Source organism: Periophthalmus magnuspinnatus, chromosome 6 (genome assembly GCF_009829125.3).
Source record: "Periophthalmus magnuspinnatus isolate fPerMag1 chromosome 6, fPerMag1.2.pri, whole genome shotgun sequence".
In the NCBI taxonomy this organism is placed as follows: domain Eukaryota; kingdom Metazoa; phylum Chordata; class Actinopteri; order Gobiiformes; family Gobiidae; genus Periophthalmus; species Periophthalmus magnuspinnatus.
In genome coordinates this window covers 27,365,592-27,389,314 of record NC_047131.1, presented here as the reverse complement: position 1 = coordinate 27,389,314, position 23,723 = coordinate 27,365,592, and the positions used below count along the sequence as shown (strand labels likewise).

Sequence of the window (23,723 nt, the reverse complement as noted above, 5' to 3'; positions counted from 1 at the left end):
CTTTTCAATAATCAAGGGTACCTTCAAGAATTGCAAACAAATGAGTCTGGGCAAAGGGTCCTTAAGAAGACGAAGGATGCTTGATGTCGACATCATGTGCCCTTCACCTCACTCTCAGTGGAGGTGCCTTTGGATGTTCTGTTGTGGTGAAACAGTTGTTAGTTCTGTAGTGTTTGCCTCAGATACTGAAGGTACAGTGGAACATCGCCCCCTTGTGTTCAAAAAAGCTGCTGCAAGGTTCCTGAAACTAAAACAAACAAGAAAGCCACATAGATTTAGGCAGGACTAAAAGAATGTTAAATAGGTTTTTAAATTACTGTTAAACAATTATGTTAAAACAGACTTCCTGAAGATGTGAGACTGGCCTCTACTTTGACAATGTTTAAATCCAGGCTCAAAATTATTCTGTTTAGCTGTGCATTTAACTGAATGTTTTTTATTCTGCACTTTTCTCTTTTAATGTTAATTTTATGATGATTGTTTGTGATTATTTAAGTTTTGATTTGTTGTATTGTGATTTTAATGTCTTTCTTATTCTATAAAGCACTTTAAATTACTTTGTGAATGAATTGTGCTATACAAATCAACTTGCTTGCCTTATTATTATTATTGTTATTGTTATTGTTTATTTATTTTTTATACACAAGAACAGCAAGAGGTAGGGCATATGCAGTAATAATATTAAACAAATGTGGAAAAATAAATGCAATAATTCATTTTGTAGTTCAACTTCTATACATAGTGCTTTTGTTTTCAGGGCCTTTGGGTTTGTACAATAGTTTGGAGAATTTATATAAGAGGATAAAAGGGAATTAACTACAACGAATTTGGGTTTCTGGCTAAAAATTCCCTTGCCTTATTACCATTTGCTGCACCTCCAGCCACGACTCCGTCAAACTGGTTAAGTTTGCGGATGACACCACCCTCATCGGACTCATCTCGAACAGCGATGAGTCTGCCTACAGGAGGGAGGTGGACCGGCTGGTGTCCTGGTGCAGCAGCAACAACCTGGAGCTCAACGCCCAGAAGACAGTGGAGATGATTGTGGACTTCAGGAAAGTCACAGCCCCCCTGCCTCCCCTCACCCTGACGGACTCCCCCATCACCACTGTGGACTCTTTCCGCTTCCTGGGCACCTGCATCACCCAGGATCTCAAGTGGGAGCCGACCATCAGCTCCCTCATCAAGAAAGCCCAGCAGAGGATGTTCCACCTGCGGCAGCTGAGGAAACGCAAGCTGCCAGTCCAGATGATGGTGCAGTTTTACACTTCCATCACTGAGTCCATCCTCACCTCCTCCATCACTGTGTGGTTCGCTGGGGCCACTGCCAGGGACAGACAGAGACTGCAGCGCATTGTGCGCTCTGCTGAGAAGGTGATTGGCTGCAGCCTTCCATCTATACAGGACCTGTACGTCTCCAGCACTCGGGGGCGAGCAGGCCGTATAGCAGCTGACACCTCTCACCCTGGACATGGACTATTTGAGCCACTCCCCTCTGGCAGGAGGCTACGGTCCATTGGGACCAGAACCTCTCGCCATAAGAACAGTTTCTTCCCATCTGCTGTTTGTCTCATGAACACTTTATAATATCTGCACTATACTGGACACTTTATAACACCGGTCACTTTAATAAGCCACTTTGCACTGTTGTTCTGATGCTGCTGTTGTACATATTTTCTCCCTTTAAGTATTTCATTTGATTTTTTTAAGCATATCTTTTTAACTTTGTGCATGCCCTTATTTGTATTTGTATTTGTATTTATTCAGTGTGTTTATGTTGCACTTTTTCACCGTATCAAGTTCCTAGTTTGTGAACTGTGTTCACAGACTATGGCAATAAAAGTCTTCTGATTCTGATTTACCAAAAAGACACAATTAACATGTATAACTACATTACCCAGAATGCACTGCGGTCCTTGCCACAGCCAATCGCGTGACGACTTATTGATTCGGCGCAAATTCTTGTTTCTGATGTTTTCATATTATTCCCACGGCTCTCACAGAAGAACTAATGATGTAGTTTAGTGTTTGGTTGTAAATTCATGAATATCGGCAGACGTGAGGACGGTTAAACACAGTAAAACCCGCTGTCATTGTGGCGTTTGTCCTAGAGCTATGCTAACAAAAACAACAGAGCTTTAATGCAGACAGAGCTAAAGCTAGCGTTAGCGCGCAGACAGAGCCATGGCGGGTTTACCTCAAAATAACCTCCTGGAACAACTCGCAAAACACAGCAGTGCAAACCAGAGCAGGCTGTCTTTGGCCAAACCTAAAGCGGGGTGAGTTTTATTATCAAATAGTATGTTTCTTTGTGCTGGACTTGATTTGTACAATACCTGCTCATGGTCAGAAAAGTGAAAAATCTTGACAAATCTAATTACACGCGACAACAGAGAAGCATTTGGGCTTTTCTTGCTGCTCTTTTGTCTCCACTGCTTTCAGATGAGTGGGACTTGCTGTCTGTGCTTAGATGTGCAGATTAGGGATGGGACAATAAACAATAATATCGTTTATCGTGATAAAAAGGGAACACAATAATCGTTCGTTGACATTTTATTTAATCGTGATAATCGCCATCAAAGATAATCATCAAAGTGGACTACTGTCCCAGGCCCCAGGGTTTTAGGGGCCCAGAATTGTGAGGCTTCATGTCCCGGGCCCCCAAATCTCCGTCAAGGGCCCTGTTTATTCACAATGTTCTCTGCTAGATCATAACTGATTTCACTGATAACACTGAGTACAAAACTACTTATACAAAAGTTGTTTAAGCAAGGAACTTATTCCTAACATTAAAATTATAATCATATCTATAACACTTTTAAACTGTCAGCAACTTTAATTGTTGTTGTGATATAATCGTTAATTGGAATTATTTTGGCCATGATAATCACAACACAAATTTTCAGTATCGTCCTATGCCTAGTGCAGATACAAATGCTGTCAAGCAATCACGGACGGGCCGATGGCGGCGATTGGCAGGCTTTTATAAGTCTGCTCCGGGGCAGCTGTGGCTACAGTAATAGCTTGCCACCAGTTTGGAGTGAATGAGTATAAATAATGCACTGTAAAGCACTTTTGGTGTCTTCAAAGGAAGTATACATCTAACACATTATTATTATTTCTATTATTAGTATCTTGTTATCTAAATGCAGTGTTTTTCATATACATTTAGAAATTTTAGTTTCAAGAAGAAGTCCTTGACAGGAACAACAAAAGTTGAAATCCCAGCAAAGGTAATGCTTACCCATTTTGTTGAAATAAACACTGTTAATTTAGAATCTAAGTGTCTTCTTGCTTTTCTTTCAAGATTGAGAAGTCTCAAAATGTCAAAATCAACAACTTCTTTCCAAAAAACAAGTTGGACCCCACTCCATCACCGCTACAGCCTGTTGTTCCTGTTAAGTCAACTGACCCTCAGCCCTCAATTCTTGATACATCCCTGTCATTTCCTACGGACGACTGGGATGATATTGATGATTTTGAACCTCCTGCTAAATCGAAAAACAGCCCTGAAGTATCGGGGAAAAAATGCACTTCTGTTTCAGCCTTAACTGAAGAGAAACGGGAGAGCCTTGTCACACTGCCCGACACTAGAAAAGAAATAAGTACTGCAGCAAAAATGGACAAGGAACCACTTTCACCGGCTCTCAGTCTGACAGAGGACCTTTTCGATTATGTAATTGATTCTCCAGTGAAAAAGAAAAAAACACCTCCTGCTATTCGTAAGCCTGTTGTGAGCGAAAGTGAAGAGGACAATGATGATATATCAGAGTCCGCTGGAGCTGTATCAGGTATTTTTTACGCCATCAAACACTAATCCTAAAAAAAAAAGTTGTGATGCAGTGAAATGTTACATAGAATGCATTTACTCATGGAGTTCAGTACAACTCAAACAGATTAGATATATTTTTTTATGTAATTCAGTTTAGTGGCATTTACTTCTCGATAATGATATTTTGATTCAAAGTTCTTTTTTCAGCCTATAACAGACAAAGTTAAAAGTGAGTTTCCAAACCATAATTATTGCATTTGGTTATAAATTACACTGCATCCCAACATTTTAAACAACATATAATCATTTAGTAATCAGTATGCAAACACTGTCTTAAACACTTTTGTGATCTTTAGACGATAAGAGTAAACTGGCTCCAGTTAAAGTTATTGAAGTCATTGACGACTCTGAGACTGACGACCATTTGGATTACGTTGCTCCATCTCCAAGTCCTGTGAAAATCCTACCTAATTTCACAAAGACGCTTGAAAGGTTCTTATAATTGGCTCATGATCACCTTAAAAGCAATTTATAACAATGTATTGAAATATTGTACACACTCACAAAACCTCTTTTCCCCAGCAGACCTAAGGATGCTCTGAAAAATGGATTTGAACCAACACAGCCAAAAAGACAAACTACAGTTGTACCAGAACCTACTGAAGATCACTCAAAAGACCAGAGTCAGTGAATACATCCCTGAAATATGTTACTATGACAATGTCCATTGCATCTCTAATATGTCTTTTCCCACAGATGATGAGCTGTACAGTATTATGGAATGCATTTGTTCTCTGGTGGACACCATCCCAGAGCATGAACTCATTGCTCTGTCCTGTGGTAATGAGCTGCTGATTAAGAGGGCGCTAAGGTGGGTGCAGGAAACGTGTGAGAGCGTACTCTATTCTGATCGTAATCATATTTTACTGCCTTGGAGCGCTTTCATGTTATAAGGAATATGCTTTAATTATTAAAGGCTATTTATAAGCAACATAAAGCAACAAATATCAAGATATTGACAAAAAAGAATCTCTCGAATATATTGATTTTGCATAATCTCAATAACAGTATTCTGACTTTTTTTTTAAAGTGTATCAAAAATAAAATGTGCTGTAAATGTCTTGGGTCAGGTTCAACTATAACAAAAAATGTGAGTGGATTTTTTTTGGTAGTTTTAATTGTGGACAATATACTTGATATTGCATTCCCACAAACCAAAGATGGTAAGAGATATGAGGGAGATGTATTAGCTATGGAAACGCTGACAAACTAAGTGTGAAAATGAAGGACATTTTCCAGGCATCAATAAGCTATTACCGGTACTTTTGTTCAGTGGTGGAAGAAGGACTCAGTTTTGTTCACTTCAGTAAAAGTACAGATACTTGAGCAAAAAATACTCAAGTAATAGGAAACATATCACATAAAAATGTATTACATTTTAAATGGATACTTGAAAGAGTAAAAAGGAAAAGTATTTCTCACAGACTTTTAGATTTATAATAAAGCTTCAAACATAGTGATTTTGATAAAGATTTGTGGTGAATTTGGTTCAACAGAAATGATTGAATTGATTGATTCTTTGTAAATTTGTTAGCTCAAATGATGAAGTTGATAAATATAAACCCTTTGGCTTTTCAGTAGGTCTCAAACAATAATAAAAAAAAAAAACTTGTAAAAAATGTAGTGGAGTAGAAAGTTCAGATACCTGCTGTCAAATGTAGTGAAGTAAAAGTAAAAAAAAACACTTTAAAATGTACTTAAATATATATTTTAAGTGTATTTTACTAAAGTACTTTACTACTTTAACTTCATTACGTTCCACCACCTTCCACATACCTCAGCCTTCCTTTTTTCAATCTTTTTTTTCAGGAAAAGAATTATTGCAACTGGTGGTGGTCGGGACACGTTATATAAGAGCCAGCAGCCAGATAGTACTGTGCTTTCTGAATCCAGCTTCAAAGAAAAATCCCCAGTCAGCACACCTGCAAGTGGTTCTGCTCCTGTTCGGTTTAAAAGATCATCAGTCATCTCTGTGGACTATGACTCGGATCCTTCTGATAGTGTTATTGAATCCAAACCTCTACAAAACCAAACCAAAAGACCAGCATTTGTTGAAGAAATAGTATGTGATTCTCCATCTTCACACAGGCCCCCAACGCAGACTTTCCCCAAGACATCCAGCATAGACTTGGAGGATCCTGATGTCTTCTTTACTCTAAAGAAGCCATCAGATGTTACACAGAGCAGTGGAAAAAGGACAGAGTCAGCGATGGACAACTTTGTACCTGATGACTTTGATGACGACTTTGACATTGATGACTTGAATGACTCGGATATCCCAGAATATTTTGATGAACCAACAAGCTCCTCTGTGTCAGGCCCTAGTTCTAGACCTGTTAATACTAGTATTAAAGAGGGGAGTACAAGGCAGTCCTCATGGGAGAAAAATGCCCCCACACCAGCTCCAGTACCGAAGCAGGCTAAAATATTTTCTCCAGGTAAGAAATGTTTAATGCATATTTTTTGCATAATGCTTCCTTTGCTGTCCTTTTTATTTAGGACCTAAAAATTAGCTTATTATTCGGCATTACTTGGCTTGCTAGCTTGGTTTTCCTATTATTTTTAAATTTTAATGTTTTTTATTTTTATAGAACCCACTTTCAGAAACCCAGCCCATGACCGGTTTAGAGGCTACAACTTCTCACATTCTCAAGAGATGATGAAAATCTTTCACAAAAGGTTTGGGCTTCACCAGTTCAGGTTCAACCAGCTGGAGTCTATCAACGCGACTCTTCTGGGTGAAGACACCTTTATTCTGATGCCCACCGGTTAGTAATTTTTTATTATTATTATTTATTATTTAGTCCCAATGCAACAGTGACCCCATAATGCCAGTGTTTTTGTTTTGTAGGTGGTGGTAAAAGTTTGTGCTACCAGCTCCCTGCCTGTGTCTCACCTGGGGTCACAGTCGTCATCTCCCCTCTCAAATCTCTCATTGTAGACCAGGTCCAAAAGTTGACTACCCTAGATGTAAGCATTATTTTACTATTCTACAATATAATACAAAATAATGGTATATTTTTACTGTAAATGTCTATAACTTAGTCCTACTATCTTAGTAACATGGTAACCACCAACAGTAATATATATGCACATTTATGATTGTAGTATTGTCTGGGGGAAAAAGATAAACATTTCTATTATAAATATAGCCCACACCTACACTGTCTTTGTATGTATTTTATGCTGTTTTAGATTCCTGCCACAAGCTTAAGTGGAGACAAAAATGAGAGTGAGGCAGCAAGGATCTACATGCAGCTCTCCAGAAAAGATCCCATTGTGAAGTTGCTCTATGTTACTCCTGAGAAGGTAATAAAAAAACACGTAAACATCCTCTTTAACTTTGTGTTTTATCAGCCTAGTCAAAAAGAGAAACAAGCCAGTGTACAGTAGTCTTTAGGCTATTTAAATGTTACTTAGCTGAATATAATTGAAGTGTTAAAATAAAATAAAGACGGTTTTCTTTTCCCCAAGGTTAGTGCCAGTAACAAGTTGATTTCCGCTCTCCAAAACCTTTATGAACGAGCACTCTTGAGCCGGTTTGTTATTGACGAAGCTCATTGTGTCAGCCAGGTTTGTACACACATTATTAATAAAACTTTAACTTACTGAAGATTGTAAAATAAACATTATAGTATTTTTTTGTAGTGGGGCCATGACTTCCGTCCAGATTACAAACGGTTACATGAGCTCCGTATAAAATTCCCCAATGTCCCCATGATGGCTCTTACTGCTACTGCCACTCCTCGAGTCCAGAAAGACATTCTCAACCAGCTGAATATGACCAAACCGCAAGTGTATGTCTCTTTATTTAGGATTACTGACAATTATAATGTCCAATAACTGTTACTATTCACTTATATACATTTAAATGCAGGTTTACAATGAGTTTCAACCGAGCCAATCTAAAGTATTCTGTCCTACCCAAGAAGCCCAAAAAAGTCGATGAAGACTGCATAGACTGGATCAAGAAGCATTATCCACGTGAGTTTGTCAGAATTGAAATTGATTGATAAAAGTGCTGTTCTCCTCAATATTTCTCAGCAGTTTTAACAGAAAACCTTTTAATGAAATGTGAGCCGCTGATTGATTTCACGTTATTTTGTAGGTGATTCAGGAATCATTTACTGTCTGTCCCGGAATGACTGCGATGCTCTGGCGGAGAGTCTACAGAGAGCAGGAATATTGGCTATGTCCTACCATGCAGGTCTGAGTGATGGTGACAGGGAATATGTCCAAACCAAGTGGATCAATCAAGATGGCTGCCAGGTGAGATGTGCTAAAGCTCTTATTTATGCAGCTTTTTCAACATGGGTAACTTTGTGTTTGGTTTTTAAAGTACGGTAAATGTCATGTCAGAGTCTTTTTTAAACATGTCTGTGGTTTGTGTTAGGTCATCTGTGCCACCATTGCCTTCGGGATGGGTATCGATAAACCTGATGTGCGCTACGTCATCCATGCCAGTCTACCCAAGTCTATGGAGGGCTTTTATCAGGAGTCAGGAAGAGCGGGCCGAGACGGAGAAATGTCCCAGTGTATTCTCTTCTACTCCTACTCCGATGTGCACCGCATCAAGAGGATCATCGGCAGTAAGCAGTCGACCCGTGACAGAAATGAGAAAATAAATAACTTGTATGTAATATTTCTGTTTCTGTGTTTTAAATAGTGGACAGGGAAGGAGACAGACACTCCAAGGCTACTCATTACAACAACCTCCAGAGTATGGTACAGTTCTGTGAAAATGCCATGGAGTGCCGCAGAACTCAACTGTTGGCTTATTTTGGGGAGCTGAACTTCAACAGGAACTTCTGTAAAGAGCATTCTGATGTGAGCTGTGACAACTGCACAAGACCTAATGTGAGAATGCATTATTTTATAGTAGTAAGCCATTACATTTGCAAATGATCTATAATGATGTATGCCTTTTCAGCAATTCAAGATTCGAAATGCGACAGAGGATGTGAAGAATATTGTAAGATTTGTCCAGGAGAAATGTGAAAAAGTTGGGCAAAGATATGGCAAAACCTCTGGGCAAACGCGGTTGACCCTGAACATGCTGGTGGACATTTTCATAGGTAATAGAAGAGTTTTGAAATATAATGAATGACATTTTTGTGTGCCGTTGATTTCTTGATTTATGAACAAAATGAATGCACTGAAAGCTTTAAATAAATACTCTCTTTCAGGGGCTAAAGCTGCTAAAATCCAGTCAGGTCTGTTTGCAAAGGGAGCAGCTTACTCCAAGCACAACGCGGACCGTCTGTTCAAAAAATTGGTTTTAGATAATATCTTGGTTGAGGACCTCTACATCACCAACGGTGGCCAGGCTGTATCTTACATATCAGCTGGTCCGAAGGCTATGAACGTGCTGTCCGGACACATGCAGGTACGTGTCTGCGCCACTTCGGCTTTCCTGTCCCATTCTATGTAATAGTATATACGTTAAAAGCAATTATGAATGTTTTTAAGTAGGTTTGCACAATATACCATAATATATATAAGTTCAGTGGGTGCAGTTATCAAATAAAATAATAAATAATAATAGAATGTCCACTGTAAGCATAAACCTGTTGTGCCTGCTGTTCTTAGACCCCTACAACATGTTTTGAAATATATGGAATTCTGTAATTTGTCTTTTTACAGTCTTTGTTCAAATGTTACTGCTTGGAATGAGCTCTAAGAACAGAATCTTATTTATACATAAAATTCTAAAATCTGCAAAAATACTAGAATTTCCTTTCTGTAAAGTCATTCATTGATCTTTTGAAAAATAAGTGTTGCCTGTGCAGATAAAATGTCCCTCTTTCTCCATGGACTTCAGGTGGACTTCTATGAGACTGAGAGTGTGTCCAGCATGAGAAGACAGAAGGCCGCTGTGACAAAGAGCGTGTCGAAGAGAGAGGAGATGGTGGAGCAGTGTCTGAAAGAGCTGACCGATCTGTGCAAGGACCTGGGCAAAGCCTTCAGCATTCACTATTACAACATCTTCTCTACAGCCGCACTCAAAAGGATTGCTGGTGATTAACTAAGCAGAACACAAACACACTTTGTGATAATTAATATTTTATAACCTGTTTACTTTCGATGTACCCACAGAGAAGCTATCCTCTGATCCAGAAGTCCTCCTTCAGATTGATGGTGTAACTGAAGATAAACTGGAGAAATATGGAGCTGAAGTCATTAAAGTTCTACAGAAGTACTCAGAGTGGCAGCTTCCTGGTACAACACATTTCATCAAACATTGCATGGAATATTCCCCTCTGTGTGCACTCTCAGCAATTATGACATTGCCTTGTAGTAGAGAAAGATAATTAGACATTGACCTTTGTTTTATTGTTGATCGTCTAATTGAAAGCTTCAGCTTCCTGTTATATGCAACATTTTGAGGACTTTTCCCATTCAAAAAATATAATAGTTTGTGTTGTATTTTTAATGGGTAGTTCAAGAAAACTAGACCTGTAATCCATTTCAATATTAAATCTAATAAGTCGTCCCAAGTCCATTTGCCAAATTAAATGCAATACTCGTAAGACCATGCACTGGGTATTAAATATTTTCTGTTTAAAGCAGAGGAACAGCCAAATGCGAATGGAGATGGATGGATAGACACAAGTCGAGGACGCACAAATTCCAACTTTAATTTTGATGATGATGATTACGAGGAGGAAGCAGAGTCCTCCACTTACTTTAATAAAAGAGCTGGACAAGGCCAAAAGAGGAAAAAGGCGCCGTTTTTCAAATTCTCCAAGAAACGAAAAGGATACAGCGGCTCTAGTGGGAACTCCAAAGGGTAGGTTCTGTTCTCTCTTTACTCTCTACTTCTGCCTAAGAAATAATTCCTTTTAATAGAATCATAAATAATACATCTGTGTCCTAGCCTAATTTTTCAACTTATTTCTATAATAATCTATAATCTCTCTGTTGTGTGTATTGTGTTCATGTGGATCCAGTCGTGGGCGTGGCTACAGCAGCAGCGGCGGCGGCAGTAACAAGTCCTCCTCCAGCTCCAGAGGTGGATCCTGGGCCTCAAGTGGAGAAACCGGAGGCAGAAGACCCGGTTTTTTAGCGGTTCCCACTCCACAGACTGGTGCACGACCATTTTTAAAACCTACATTTTCACATTTCACATAATGTCTATTCACTAATGTTGTATTTAATGTATATAACTTAATTTGTACATTTCATTTTTCACTGGGGGTTATATTGGTTTATTGTATATTTTTTCTATCTAATAAAGCAAAACAAATATTTGCTTAATTTTCAGTTGACTTGAATGGTTATTACACTCAGGGGCATTTATGTACATGTATTTTTTTAGTTTTTATAGTTTATACTTACAGTTTTAATGGCTCAACTGGACAACACACCTGCTTAGATGAGTGGTTCCCGAAGTGGGGTCCTGAAAAGTGGAAAATCCTTGGTTGGATTATACTTCATGCTGCCTAAACTGGTGAGAAACTGCACAATTCAAATTCTTCGGAAACTTGTTGAATTTGCAATTTAAAAAGTAACATGATGTGCAATAATGTAATTTTTGTAATACAGCTCTTAGATTTAAATGAGCACTGGTGAAAATGATTAAAATGACAAAATTTGCAAAATAAATTTCCAATGAACATCAAAAAATTAAAAAACTAATTCAGATATTATGTGATCTGCGTGATACTGGAGCCATTATTAAGAGATGTTATTCCATAGTGTTTTTTGTTTTGCACAGCATAATGTTGCATAATGTTTAATGGCACATTTTGCAAACTGTGCCCACAAACCACTGCCTATACGTGGCTAGTTTATTTGGAATGGGACAGACCCGAGACAAGAAGAGGAACAAGTAATGCACAATGGGAAGATTACATTTTGTTGTAAATTATGTGTAGAAATCACAACAAATGTAATTATTGATGTGAACATTAATTTATCTTGACAGTGCCGTTTGATTATTTGCTCGCTGTATTAATCAAAGTGAGATTAAATTAATGTTGGCTTGATGCTAACATTTTGAGAATCGAACCAGAGGAGTCGTGTAAACCGTCTAAACTGTTGTCATGGTAACAGACTCCTCACCCTTCACTGGTCTAGGGAGCCTGTTACCATGACGATTAACATTGAGACAAAACCCAGAATGTTCTAAAAGTAAAAATGGCTTCTACCAGCAGCACATTTTCAACCCATTTGTGGCATTTATTGTTCCTCTTAACAAACCGATAAACCAGATAGATGGTGAAATGATATTTGTTTAATTAAATTGTTGATTGGTACAAATCCTCCTCGATTCTCTGTGAAAATATTGTTTTACAAATCTGGATAAAAAAACGAATTGCTTTGCTGAAAAGTGAGTGATTAAAAAAAAAGTTATTGCCCATTTAACACGTCATAAAAATAATTGCCATTTCTCGGTAAAATGTGCAGATAACAAAAATCCTCGTTATTGAAAGTGTCCCCTGAGGCTATGACCACTCAGTCGACTAAATTACCAAAACTAGCTTCTAAATACAAACATTAAAATAGAGCATAAACCTTTTTACCCACTAACGGGGACACACATGAAGAAGAAACATCTAGTTGTGCTGTGGATCTTTCAAGCTGCATCTGGCACTACTGCCACTCATAAGGCCAAATACTTCATAGTATTATCAAATATAAATACGTTTGTACTACTAAGCAACCCACATAATAAAAAACAGTCATGTCTCAAGTCATTTCCCTGTCCATCTCTACATCTCACCTTGTCCCGTAACCTCCTCACACTGATGTCTGCTCAGCTGAGTCCTACGTCACAGCTGTGCACGACTGTAACAGTGGATGGGCTGGGCTCTAAGGCTAACATCATTTCGAGAGATTACAGTGCATCACAGACGGGCCCTAAATCAGACAACAGATCTGTTTACACATAAAAGCCTGTGATAAAAGATATTATTGATTTATGTCCCAAACCCTTTAAACACTCACTGACTTACTGCAGCCCAACTCATCCATTAATCAACTTACTCTTCCACATTCAGACAATTATATTACTCCCAAATATACACTATTTTAAATATTACAATAAAAAATAAATAACATCTAAAGATGCAAAAAATGTTTCTTTAAAGAAACTGTAAATCCAAATATTTGACTTTTAAAAAAATACCTGAAATGAAATGAGAGATAATTCCAGCAGGGCTAAAAGAGGCGATATCCTCCAGTTTCAGTGGAGGGTCCAAGCCTCTGAGATCTTTAAAAAGAGTCCAATGTCTCAATCAAACAGTTTCACACGTCCTTAATGAGCAGAGAGCCCACCCAGCGCAGCTTACAGGCCGCCCAGCGTCGCAGGGGACAAAAGTACTCGTGATGGAATTGTTGGAATTCAGGGGTTTGCCGAATGTCCCGAAGAAAACTAATGTCCAGGTCTGATTCTGTGAGGATGATGAGGAGGAGCAGCAAGACGAGCAGCAGGCTGATGGTGACCAGCAGGAGGCGCAAGACACTGAGTACAAACTTATTGGCCTGTTCCACTTCACTGAGAACAGACTTCCCCTGTTCAGCTGCTGCCTCTTCACCCAGCCCAGGACCCTCCCCACTGGTAGGGGTCCCAGCCTCAGACTCCCGCTCCTCCTTAATGCTGCAGGGGGTTCCATTAATCTGGCGAGAAACAGAAGGGTCCATGCTGTGTTCGGACACGGGGGTGGGTGGGACGCTATCTGAAGGGCTGTAGGCCTGGTCTGAAATAACAGCCAGCCCATCACTGCCGTCAGCTGCATGGCTTCGAGAACGTGGGATGAACGACTCTCCACGGGACACTGAACGCACCGGAGTGGAGTGGGCACTGTCCCGCAATGACTCTAGACCTACAAGAGTGGAGATATAAAATACAGAATGTTATTGAATACAATTCTCGCTTTATTGTAGAGTCACAAACTCATGAGTATCCAGTTTGGCAGGCGCCCGTCACACCAATCACAGAGCAGCACTCACTTAGAGAGAGGAGTTCCAGATTGATGTGTAGAAGTAAATTGAGAGTGGTACACCAAACATATCAATCTGGTATGAGCTAGGTTACTTAAGTCCCACTATAAATAAAATTAAATACTACTATAGGTTAAATACAGTCAATTATCACTATGAATTAATCAATTGTGCTTAGAATGCAAGATGTTTTTTCTCTGATTAACTATCTCTCATATTTAAGTAGTTGAGAGCCGTCAAAACACTGTATTGTTGTTGCAATGGCCTTAGAGACAAAGTTATGAGTTGAATGATTTTTACATTAATTTGGTGTGTCAATTCTTACAGAACTACTTTAGCTTTGGCTTAACTCTTGATGCCCCTCTGTGACCAAACCAATAACAAAATCTTTGCATCTTATCATATGATAGTAGCCTGTAGTTAAAAGCATTCAGTGACTTTTATTCATTTTCATTCATTTTATATTTTATCCATTTAGAAATGGATGTGCTTTGATCATGATTGGATCAAGTTCTGTATTATAGTTTGTACTGTCACATTTAAAAAAAGAAATAACAGGTTTAACACAAATCAATAAAGCATTCAATGACTTCTACAGATCTTCAATTTATAAATAAAGTCGATGTGCCTCAAAATCTGCAGGACATGCCTGCAACTTTACCTTATACCACTGCACAATTTAGTTAGGACTTTACCTGGAGCACTGCTGGCCTGAACAGGCTGAGTGCACGGCAGTGGGGTGCTGGGGAGTGGGGATGTACCAGACGACTCCTGCCCCGTCAGAGCAGGGTACAGGGGGAGGACACCCAGAGCCTTTCCCAGCATACGGGGCCCCAGGCTAAGCACTCGGACCTTCACATCACGATAGCAGTGGTTGATCATGCGCAGGTGAACGTTCACCCGGGTAGTGATGCGGATCAAGCACTTGACCATGGCTGCAAAGTGTTTAAATCCTTCCTGATGGTCCCAAAGGCCGGTCCAGGCCGCAGTCTCCCACAAAAATATTAATTAGGTCGGAAAAAGCTACAGAGCGAGAGGTCAAGTGGCTGCGCTCTATACTAGCACTAAACTGAGAGGAGCAGGTCTGGCTTAGCCCCGCCCACGGCAGCTACATACATGGAGAGGAAGACCCTGGCTATTTTAGGTTGGAGTATTTATACCACTGCAAGATATTCAGCCCCCACACTTAGGGAGGAGGCTCGGATAGCAGCTCTCTCAGTTCTCTGTGTGAATGAGTGACAAGCACACCTGGCCCCACTGCGGACCCTCAGTGACAGAGCCAAATGACTCTTGTTTATACACCACAGTGTGTGGGCATCCACCCATGTGTTGTGAAAAATAGGGATGTCACGATCAATGGATGTCAATTGTTATCTTCACCCTATAGATATTTTTAACTTGTAAATTGTTCTTACCCTCCATAATGGATATGTGCACAGCCCTCCTTCTTGTACGAGGCACACTGCTGAGTCGAGGGCCATGTGTGATGGAAGGGCAACTTCTACTTGGCACTAAGCCAGGTCTGAACACAGAAAATGCATTATAATTTATACAGGATCTTTTCAAATGGAGGTTTAAGCTGCTCTTATAGTACCTGTGTATTTCTGGAGGATCACGCTTTATTTTGGCACTCTGCTCCATCACCTCTTTAGCCACTCTTCCACTGTCAAACAGAAGAGCACACCCACTGCATTACTAATGAAGTAAGTATTATGAGGAAAGTGTCAGTATGTCCTTTATTTGTCCACATTGGTTTGTATTTATGTTGCTTCCAACAATAGAAAGTCAAAACTGATTAGGGATGAGAAAACTCTACAAGATTTTCTGATTTTGACTTTTAGCCACTTTGCATCCGATCATTAAGAGCTCTAAAGACATTTTGTACAGACAGATCTTATTCTTATAATTTTAGCAGAAATTTGGGCCCAACAAGCTGCAGGAGGGTGAGAAAATGTAGCAGGAAAGTTGTGCATGTATTTATAATTACCTGTAGCGAAAACGGCTTCCTTTGAAAAACAGATTGCTACTGGACACAGTTCGGACCTGACTGGACCTCTCCAGCCTGAACAAGGACACAAGCAGAGGTTACTCTTCCAGTGCAGTGGGGACACATTCATATTTGGTAAGACATATGTGACTAGTATACAGTGTAATGTATAAATCACCCCTGATTTTGATGAGTGTGATCCAAGTTGATGCCTGTGGATTTCTTAGGATGTGTCAATATAAAAAATGAATGCTATTTTGTGGAAATTTTGTTAAAGAAGAATTTTCCAGCAATATGAGAATGGACTGGTTGTGATGGAGAACTGGACCATCTAAGAATTCATATTTTCTTTCCACATATTGGTAACACATGGCAACAGTCACCAATGACTAAAACCAGATAAAACCATCTCAATAGTAGAGTCTCACTTGTAGAAGGCCTGGTGCTCCACTCCACACTTCCACAGATGTTTACAGGCCTCTGGAGTGGGGGCGAAGTATGTCAATATGCTCTTTCTGTCCTAGGTGAAAACACACAGTGAACACCACAGTGAACACAGCGCTGCAGCCGTGTGAGAGACTCCACTGTCCCTGTGACTCACCTCATTCTGATGAGCGTATAAGTGGAACGTCTTCCCTTCAAACTTCAGCTTTGTCACCTCGCTCCTGTCCAGACAAACGTATGATAAACCACGGTATCAGTCTTACAGTAAGAATAATGTGCTCCTTTAATATCCATAGATTTGTCAACAAATAAGTCTGGACATTAATAAATATGGCTTTTTTGTATATACATTACAAAAGAAAGTGAAAGAGGAGGTTTTCTGATTCAGAGTACAAAGGCAGAACACAATCAAAATAATTGAATAATTATAAATTATAGTTTTAAATTGATGACTTTTTGTTTATGTACATTTAAGATTTCATGCTCTGTCTGTGTCGACTATCAGTATCAAAACAATGATGTTCATAAATCCACTCGTTTGTTCTTCTATGACATAGGTTGAAATAAAATTGAAAGAATAATAATAATGTTCTGTTTGCAATGTTATATTAAAGTTAAGATAAAACTAATAGAATTGTCTCCTCAGTTAACTCTTTTAAGTTAAAATCTGTTGTGTCTTGGATATTATCATCTCTACAGAGTTCCAAATATTACCACTTCAGAAAATGAACTCTCTTATTTCCCTGAAGAACCACAAAGCCAAACGGAGTGAAGGCGAGGAAGGCCGGGTTTCCATAAAGGTCCTACAAAACAATCAAACATTTAGTGACATGAAATACAGGTTTGTGGACAGGAGGCAATTCTTGGGGAGCAGGCTCCTACCAGACAGGGGTGTGGATCCACACCATAGGTCTCCAACATCTGGGCTTTCTGAAGAAAGTTTTTCTCTGATGTTTCAGGCGTCTGACCACTAGGAAAACCAGGAGAGCAACAGAGAACAGCTATTATTGATGACATTCAATAATAGCTGTTTAAAATGTATACAGTAAGGACTGAGCTGTAGCAAAGAAACATGTTAAGTATTATCTTAATCATTGTATTTTTTTTATTATTTCAGAATGTTAACAAAGAAGTTCAAAATGTTTGAACATACTGTACTTAAGTAAAGATTAGACAGTGGCTGGGAAGTGAAATAACCACTAGAGGGAAGCAGAGTCATATGGCACTTAAAAACATGCCCAATCAGCTCAATTTCAACCTCACTAAAAGAGAGGAATCATAAATCAATACCAGTAATTATTTGTATTCATATTAATATGAAATGGCTGCTGTTGGGGTGATAGTGGATGGGGCACAAACCAGAGTTCACTTTTGTGGATCTCCGCGATGCGCCGCTCCAGTTTCTCCGAGTGTTTGGGGAAGAACTGGAATTTGGAGCTATAGCCATCAGGATGTTTCCCAGGGTCGTAATCCCCTATTTCAGCTGTGAGAGAAAACAACAAACAACACAGCACCAGAATGATAAGAGAGAGTTGTAAGACATTGGAACATGAAAGCAGAGAGGATGTCTCCAACAAAGTACTGCACATGGACCCAGACTGTAGTTTTACAAGTTCTGAGTGGATGAATAGAATAGTTCGAACAATGTGTTTAGGGGTCAGCATTTATCGTGTGTACTTTTCTTTGTGCTACTGGACAATTTTTGGTTATTTTTTGGCTATACAATTAAGATTTAAGCTGTGAAAGGTTGAATTAATTTCTATCTTCTATGACTCATTAGAGATGCAAACGAATTACTTAAGTGTTTCTGATATTTATTTACTGCAGCTCATGATTTAATTTTATTTTTTTACAATATTGTACATTTAGAATATTTTGTGTGGTTTAAATCTTCTCTTGGGTTATTGTGTCAAAAACTCAAAACAGTACCATAAATTAGTTTCAATATTATTTTTTATGTCTATATTTATTGAAGCAGTATATCACACTTCAAAATGTGTTATCGTGACAGGCTGATGTGTGAGTGCTCATTTTGTCATAATGAACTGTTAGCTCACAGACAGCTGGAGGAGCTTAAATGACTGCAGAGTTCTATTACCCTGAAGGATGTGGGCAGCTAACGAGGCAGCCTCCGAGCTTTTACACAGCAGTCGGCCGTGGTACAGGTCTCTCTTGAGCTGGAGGAAGATGAGATATCTGCAAAAAACAACATTTGGAGGTTAGAGTTAACAGCCACATCGAAATCAATAAATAACATCTGCAGCTTTTTACCATCTAAAAAATATTAAATAAACGTATCCTGTCAAAACCAGACTTGGAGAGACTTATCCATGTATTTGTCTCCAGTAGGTTAGACTACTGTAACGTCCTGTTCACTGGCCTCTTCAAATGAGCCTTAACACAGCTGCAGTACATCCAGAACACTGCTGCTCAGGTGCTGACTAGAACCAGGAAGTACGAGCACATAAGTCCTGTGCTCAGGTCTCTGCACTGGCTCCTGTGAGAATAGACTTTAAAGCAGCGCTGCTTGTGTAAAGTCTCTCCATAGTCTAACACCAAAGTACATCTCCAAAATGTTAGTGCCACATGAACCATCTCACACTCTGAGGACTTCAGGGACCGGCCTCCTGCTGGTGCCCAGAGTCAGGACTAAACATGGGGAATCAGCGTTTCAGTTTTATGCAGCTAAAACCTGGAACAGTCTTCATGAAGATGTGAGACAGACCTCTACTTTGACAATGTTTAAATCCAAACTTACTTTTGTACCAAGCATGAGCAAACTTGTTTTGTTTTAGGAGTCTAAACCAGTCGCACGGTTTGTTTACTAACCAATATTTTTCAGGAAATTGTGTAAATCCCCTCAAGGATTAAATGAACTATCAAACTTTGCGGATAAGCTGTTGAGGGAATGTGTAGCTTGAGTGTTTTGTTGATGGACATACCGGGTGATCTCCTCTCTGAGAGCAGCGGGCTCCGGAGGGTAGAACTTGACTCTGAGACACATGGTGAACGGAGGCTGAGCTGCAGGGGCCAAACATGATCAGATCAGAGACAAATGATGGAAATGCGGGCTACAGTATTCTTTAACCTTTCCAAACATCACTCTTACACTGTTTTTTTTCTTACATACTAAATATCACAATACCGCACCACATGGATTTGCTTTCTCTGATTAAAGCACGAGTCTTACTCTGAAAATCTGCTCAAAACACAGTCAAAAACATAACAGAGAAAGGCACAGACTGTTTGTAGAACTTACATTTCATCTGCTTTGCAATTGATTTGGGGAATTCCAACCAGTGCTGCATTAGAAAAACAAAAGATGAAATACATTTGGCAGTTGATACCCTGGCAACATGCGAGTACATTTACAAAGCCATGTTGGATCTGTTCAAATACCATCTAAAATGTTCCTTGCATGAAATCCACATTATGTTTTTGGATGCTTGACTGATGGAAACACAAATAACTAATAAATATAATAAAAAAAATGTGTTGTTGTCGTCCTGTGTTCTGGTCGCCACTACAAAGACCCTGTGTAGCCTTTCTAAAGTGGAAAATCATTCAAAAAGAATAAAGTGTAGCTGCTGCAATACACGTAGACCCAAGGCATGTATGATTTTGGCAGTGGAAAATGGTATCCTAAATTATCCCCTTTTAATTGGCCTTTCTTTACAGTCCATCCTGAGACTCTTAACATGGCACTGTATCTGTTCCTTTCAATGTTTCTCTCTCATCTCTGATATTTACAGATGATGTCGTCATGCTGGCCTTCAGCATGTGTGGTTTGATGCCAAGAGTGAGGCGTCGGAGGTGAAAATCAGCACTCCCACGGTGGCTCTCCAACACAAAAGGGAAGAACTCTCCCGGAAACAAGTGGAAAAGGATTCTCGACGAGTGTCTTGTTGACAAGTGTAAAAAAAAAAAAGGAGTGTTGATGGAAATGATCTAATGGCAATAATCCCACATCGATACGTTTCCAAAGACATGCATGTATATACGTATTGTTTAATAAAAGATTCAACAGTCGGGCTGTACACTTCTCCTTACTGTTCTTTGTGAGCAGGTGTAGCAGATGCTGTGGTGTGTGAATGACGGTGTCTGTATGTAGTGGAGTGTCTCACCCGCTGTTTGTCTGGGTCCACGTATCTGATGCCAAAGTAGTCTTTCTCCAACAGGTTGAGGTGGAGGCAAATCAAGTCAAACAAGTACTGGCCCTTAGCATCACGCTGTGGATAGAGCAAAGGATATACTTAAATTTACAATATCCACCCTGCATAATATCAGATGTATATGTGAGTATTTGTCATGTTTGCCCAGTAACTGAAGAGTGATCAGTCTGAATCTCTTTGGGGCTAATCATTTCACCATCAGCTTCCACTATATCTTTTGGAAGAATGTATATTTTTGAACATCATATTACATACGTCAATCAATACTAAGAGATTAGTGGCATAGTAAATGTTTAGTTCTGTAATAATGTGCCAGACAGGTGTGGAAAAAATACATTTTATAAAATACAATTATTTTTAACTTGACTAACTGTTAAGACTGTTAAGACTTCTGCACTAACATACAGGGCCCATACCACTACAGCAAGAGCAAATGTGTCTGTTTAAGCTCAGAGCTGCACGCAGGGCTCTCCCACCGACACAAAGGAGCTCAGCTCAAAGAGTCCTTTGTTTAGCCCTGGGGACGGGGCAGGGGGCTGCACCGACACAGCTCTATGGAGGATGCAGAGCTGAGGTGGGACACTAAGTCCAAGAGAGCAGTTTGACTAAGAAAAAAATTAAAAGAATGGATCAATGGATAATGGATTTTTTTCTGGGTCTTTCCAATCTGAGAGCCTGTCAGATACTCATCCTGGACATACACAAAAGCATTTGTCTCAGCTCAGGCCAGTGCCAGGATTCTACAGCAAGATGGAGACAGGGCAGAATTAGTGAGTTAAAAATATGATAAGAGCAAGGAGGTTTTTTTCCAATGCAATGTGCCGTGTATCTACTGAGTTTCCAAGAGCGTGCACGTGTCATTGACTAACCAGCATGGACACAAAGCACCATCTTTTAGAGTAGATAAAAGAACAAATGGCCATTAAAAGAAATCTGCATTTAGGAGTAGTTTAATAAAATATAAACCCACTCCTCCTTGATACTATTCCCTCAACACCAGTTTAACTGATATTATGGGTAAAACCGGGACAAAAATTCCCAAATTCACCAAAACTGAAGAACTGAAACTCACTTCCCTGTGGTCTGGTGCAGCATTGACAATAATTCAAAGCAAATGGATTAGTGATAACTTTCAGAACGTTTTTTGAAAACTGCTCATATCCCATAATCCTCTTGCCGTTGTTACATAATAGACATCTTGTAGGAGAAAATAATCCCAACTGCATGATGACAACCCGGTCAAAGCACTGCAGAGCCACCAGAGACCAGAGTCTGCATCCACGTGCCACATGTTCAGTGAGTATGATGGAAGGCTCAAGAACAGTTTCTCCTTTCAATAAAAAATGTGTTCTAGATTTTTCGGAAGCAGATGAGATAAAATATATATATATCAGAATCTAAAAGGGTTTTTGAGATTGTTAGTGAACATAATATAAAATATAACTGGGTTGCAGACAATGAGGAGTTAGAATAAAATAGACTCCATATACGATTATTCTAATGTGTGTGTGTGTTTGCTGAAAAGGACTACACCAAATGAGTGAATTTATAGAAAGGATAGCCTGGATAATCTGGCACTAAACCCTAACAGGCAGAGAAATCAGAGCTGCCATGAAGGGAGATAATGATGGATCAAGTAAACAATCTCAGAGCTCAGACACTGGTGGTGACAGGCTACAGTATAGGTCTGGAGAATTGTGACACATGAAGACACAACACATATTTTGCACGGACTAACTACAGGCGAGCTTTGAGCAGGGCCTTTGCAAAGTGAATCCACAGTAACCGGAGTAACCAGGGAGAGAGCAGGTCCCAAATATGCTCGAGTACACATGCTGACCCTTTCCCAGAACTTTCCCACAAAAACTTTAAACAAGAACAAATACATCTGAGACAAAGGAGACGGCACGTTCATTCATCATCATCATCACTTCAGATTTGTCAGTTGTCATCATTATAAAACAAACCAAATCCCATGTCTGTTTCTGTCCTCATATCTGATGGGAGCGGGGTGAGAGTCATGCATGTCTCCACAGAGAGTTTTGGTCCTGTTTTGGATGTCCATCGTCTCCTTTAACTCCCTCTGGTCCTCTTTGCCATCTATATGACCCTCCAGAATACGAGTGCAGAGATTTTGGGCCCTGAAGATATAGCGAAAGTGCTGTAGTTTGTTCTTTTTATAGTTCTGCGAGTGGTCGAAATGATCCTCAGCGTCTAACTACCCGTCAAGCTTTAGTTTGTAGCACTTTTTAAGAGCTCCATCACATCACAAAGTATGGAGTGACCTTAAGGCTGATCTTGCGGCCCACAGTCAGGCCTGAACCAACTGACAGGCTGTAAAACATGGGCTTTATCTCCTCCCCTTGAGTCATAGGAGAGGAGGAGGTGGAGAGGAGATGGAGAGATTGATGATGCAGGGGTGGTGAGGAAGATGAAGGGCTAGTATAGAAGAAATGAGTAAACCATGATCTTTCAATGTCATTTAACGTATTTTCACTTGTGATTTGGGGATATTTGTTTTGTGACAGACTCAGTTGGGAACACGACAACTCTGTGCGTTATTGATAGAAGAGGTTTAAGAAAAACTGCAACACACAATCACATGCAACTTTAGGAGAGTGATGAAGATAACATCACGCATCTTCCTTGGCCCCTGTTGCTCAACTAAGTGCAACACAGTAGTTTACAGGTGCCCCACTGACCTGGAGGAGCCTGACTGACCTGGATGGTGCATGACTGACCTGACTGACCTGGATGATACATGACTGACCTGAATGGTGCAGGTGTACTCGGTGTCGTCCAGCAGTCTCACGGTGCAGCTGTATTCTCGTTCCAGATTCTTGATGCTGCCGCTTTTAAATCGGCTCAACATCTTCCCCGGGGCGCTGCGTCTAGGACCATAGGACCACAACAATGAACTCAACACAGCACAACTGTGGATGTCCCGTTCACTTCATTCTTGGCTTCCATAAATACTTTTGTCCAGCGCTTCAGCTGCGATGACCAGCATCATTTATCCAGTGAAGGGACGAGTTTTCAGTTCAGTCCGTGGGTTACCATCATCCAGATCCAAGAGGTATCCGAGTCCTGTGCGTCTGATCCAGGAGGATTATCTCTGAGCTTTCACTGCTGCAAATGAGAGAGGGGCGGGCCCTCACGCACTGACGTCACAATCAACCAACAAAAGAAATCATTACAAACGCCTCGGTCCTGTGCTCAAGACACTGATGATAAGAGGAGCAGGGACTGTTGTCGCTACAAATAACCTACAAATAACCTACAAATAACCTAAACTATTTAGTAATCTAGAGACTTTGGGAGGTCTCACGGCCATAGTCGCATT

The 23,723-nt window shown here is 39.9% G+C and overlaps 2 protein-coding genes across 4 annotated transcripts; one reads left to right on the top strand and one right to left on the bottom strand.

The window, feature by feature from the left end:
- Nucleotides 1-1,921: 1,921 nt before the first annotated feature.
- Nucleotides 1,922-11,029, top strand: blm (BLM RecQ like helicase). 3 transcript variants are annotated; one of them, XM_055222532.1, is made up of 22 exons: nt 1,922-2,279; nt 3,173-3,233; nt 3,308-3,791; nt 4,129-4,264; nt 4,355-4,455; nt 4,529-4,643; nt 5,642-6,270; nt 6,424-6,600; nt 6,684-6,802; nt 7,028-7,141; nt 7,307-7,405; nt 7,481-7,629; nt 7,710-7,816; nt 7,941-8,101; nt 8,226-8,421; nt 8,499-8,689; nt 8,763-8,907; nt 9,019-9,218; nt 9,654-9,849; nt 9,929-10,051; nt 10,400-10,622; nt 10,783-11,023. In XM_055222532.1, the coding sequence occupies exons 1-22, from the start codon at nt 2,185-2,187 to the stop codon at nt 10,961-10,963; spliced, it is 4,002 nt and encodes a 1,333-aa protein (XP_055078507.1). In that variant the 5' UTR covers nt 1,922-2,184; the 3' UTR covers nt 10,964-11,023. The 3 variants fall into 3 exon arrangements, with proteins under 3 accessions (XP_055078507.1, XP_033824059.2, XP_055078508.1); XM_033968168.2 differs by having other exon boundaries at nt 1,962-2,279; nt 10,403-10,622; nt 10,783-11,029; XM_055222533.1 differs by having other exon boundaries at nt 1,962-2,279; nt 4,358-4,455.
- Nucleotides 11,030-12,048: 1,019 nt separating this feature from the next.
- On the bottom strand, nt 12,049-23,477 carry LOC117372752 (FERM domain-containing protein 5-like). The gene is made up of 14 exons (XM_033968593.2): nt 23,151-23,477; nt 20,333-20,437; nt 19,468-19,510; nt 19,151-19,229; nt 18,307-18,404; nt 17,568-17,691; nt 17,091-17,178; nt 16,923-17,011; nt 16,366-16,429; nt 16,193-16,284; nt 15,765-15,839; nt 15,372-15,440; nt 15,193-15,299; nt 12,049-13,659 (listed from the first exon to the last, which is right to left on the bottom strand). The coding sequence occupies exons 1-14, from the start codon at nt 23,250-23,252 to the stop codon at nt 13,082-13,084; spliced, it is 1,713 nt and encodes a 570-aa protein (XP_033824484.1). The 5' UTR covers nt 23,253-23,477; the 3' UTR covers nt 12,049-13,081.
- Between the last annotated feature and the right edge of the window lie 246 nt (nt 23,478-23,723).

Bases quoted from the DNA above. Each gene is read 5' to 3' on its own strand.
- blm (XM_055222532.1), top strand. From the start codon at position 2,185: ATGGCGGGTTTACCTCAAAATAACCTCCTGGAACAACTCGCAAAACAC. The intron at 6,271-6,423 runs GTAAGAAATGTT...TTATTTTTATAG, and splicing joins GGCTAAAATATTTTCTCCAG to AACCCACTTTCAGAAACCCA. The intron at 7,630-7,709 runs GTATGTCTCTTT...ATTTAAATGCAG, and splicing joins AATATGACCAAACCGCAAGT to GTTTACAATGAGTTTCAACC.
- LOC117372752 (XM_033968593.2), bottom strand. From the start codon at position 23,252: ATGTTGAGCCGATTTAAAAGCGGCAGCATCAAGAATCTGGAACGAGAA. The intron at 20,438-23,150 runs GTCAGTCATGTA...CTCTATCCACAG, and splicing joins AGTACACCTGCACCATTCAG to CGTGATGCTAAGGGCCAGTA. The intron at 15,441-15,764 runs GTAATTATAAAT...TCTGTTTGACAG, and splicing joins GGAAGCCGTTTTCGCTACAG to TGGAAGAGTGGCTAAAGAGG.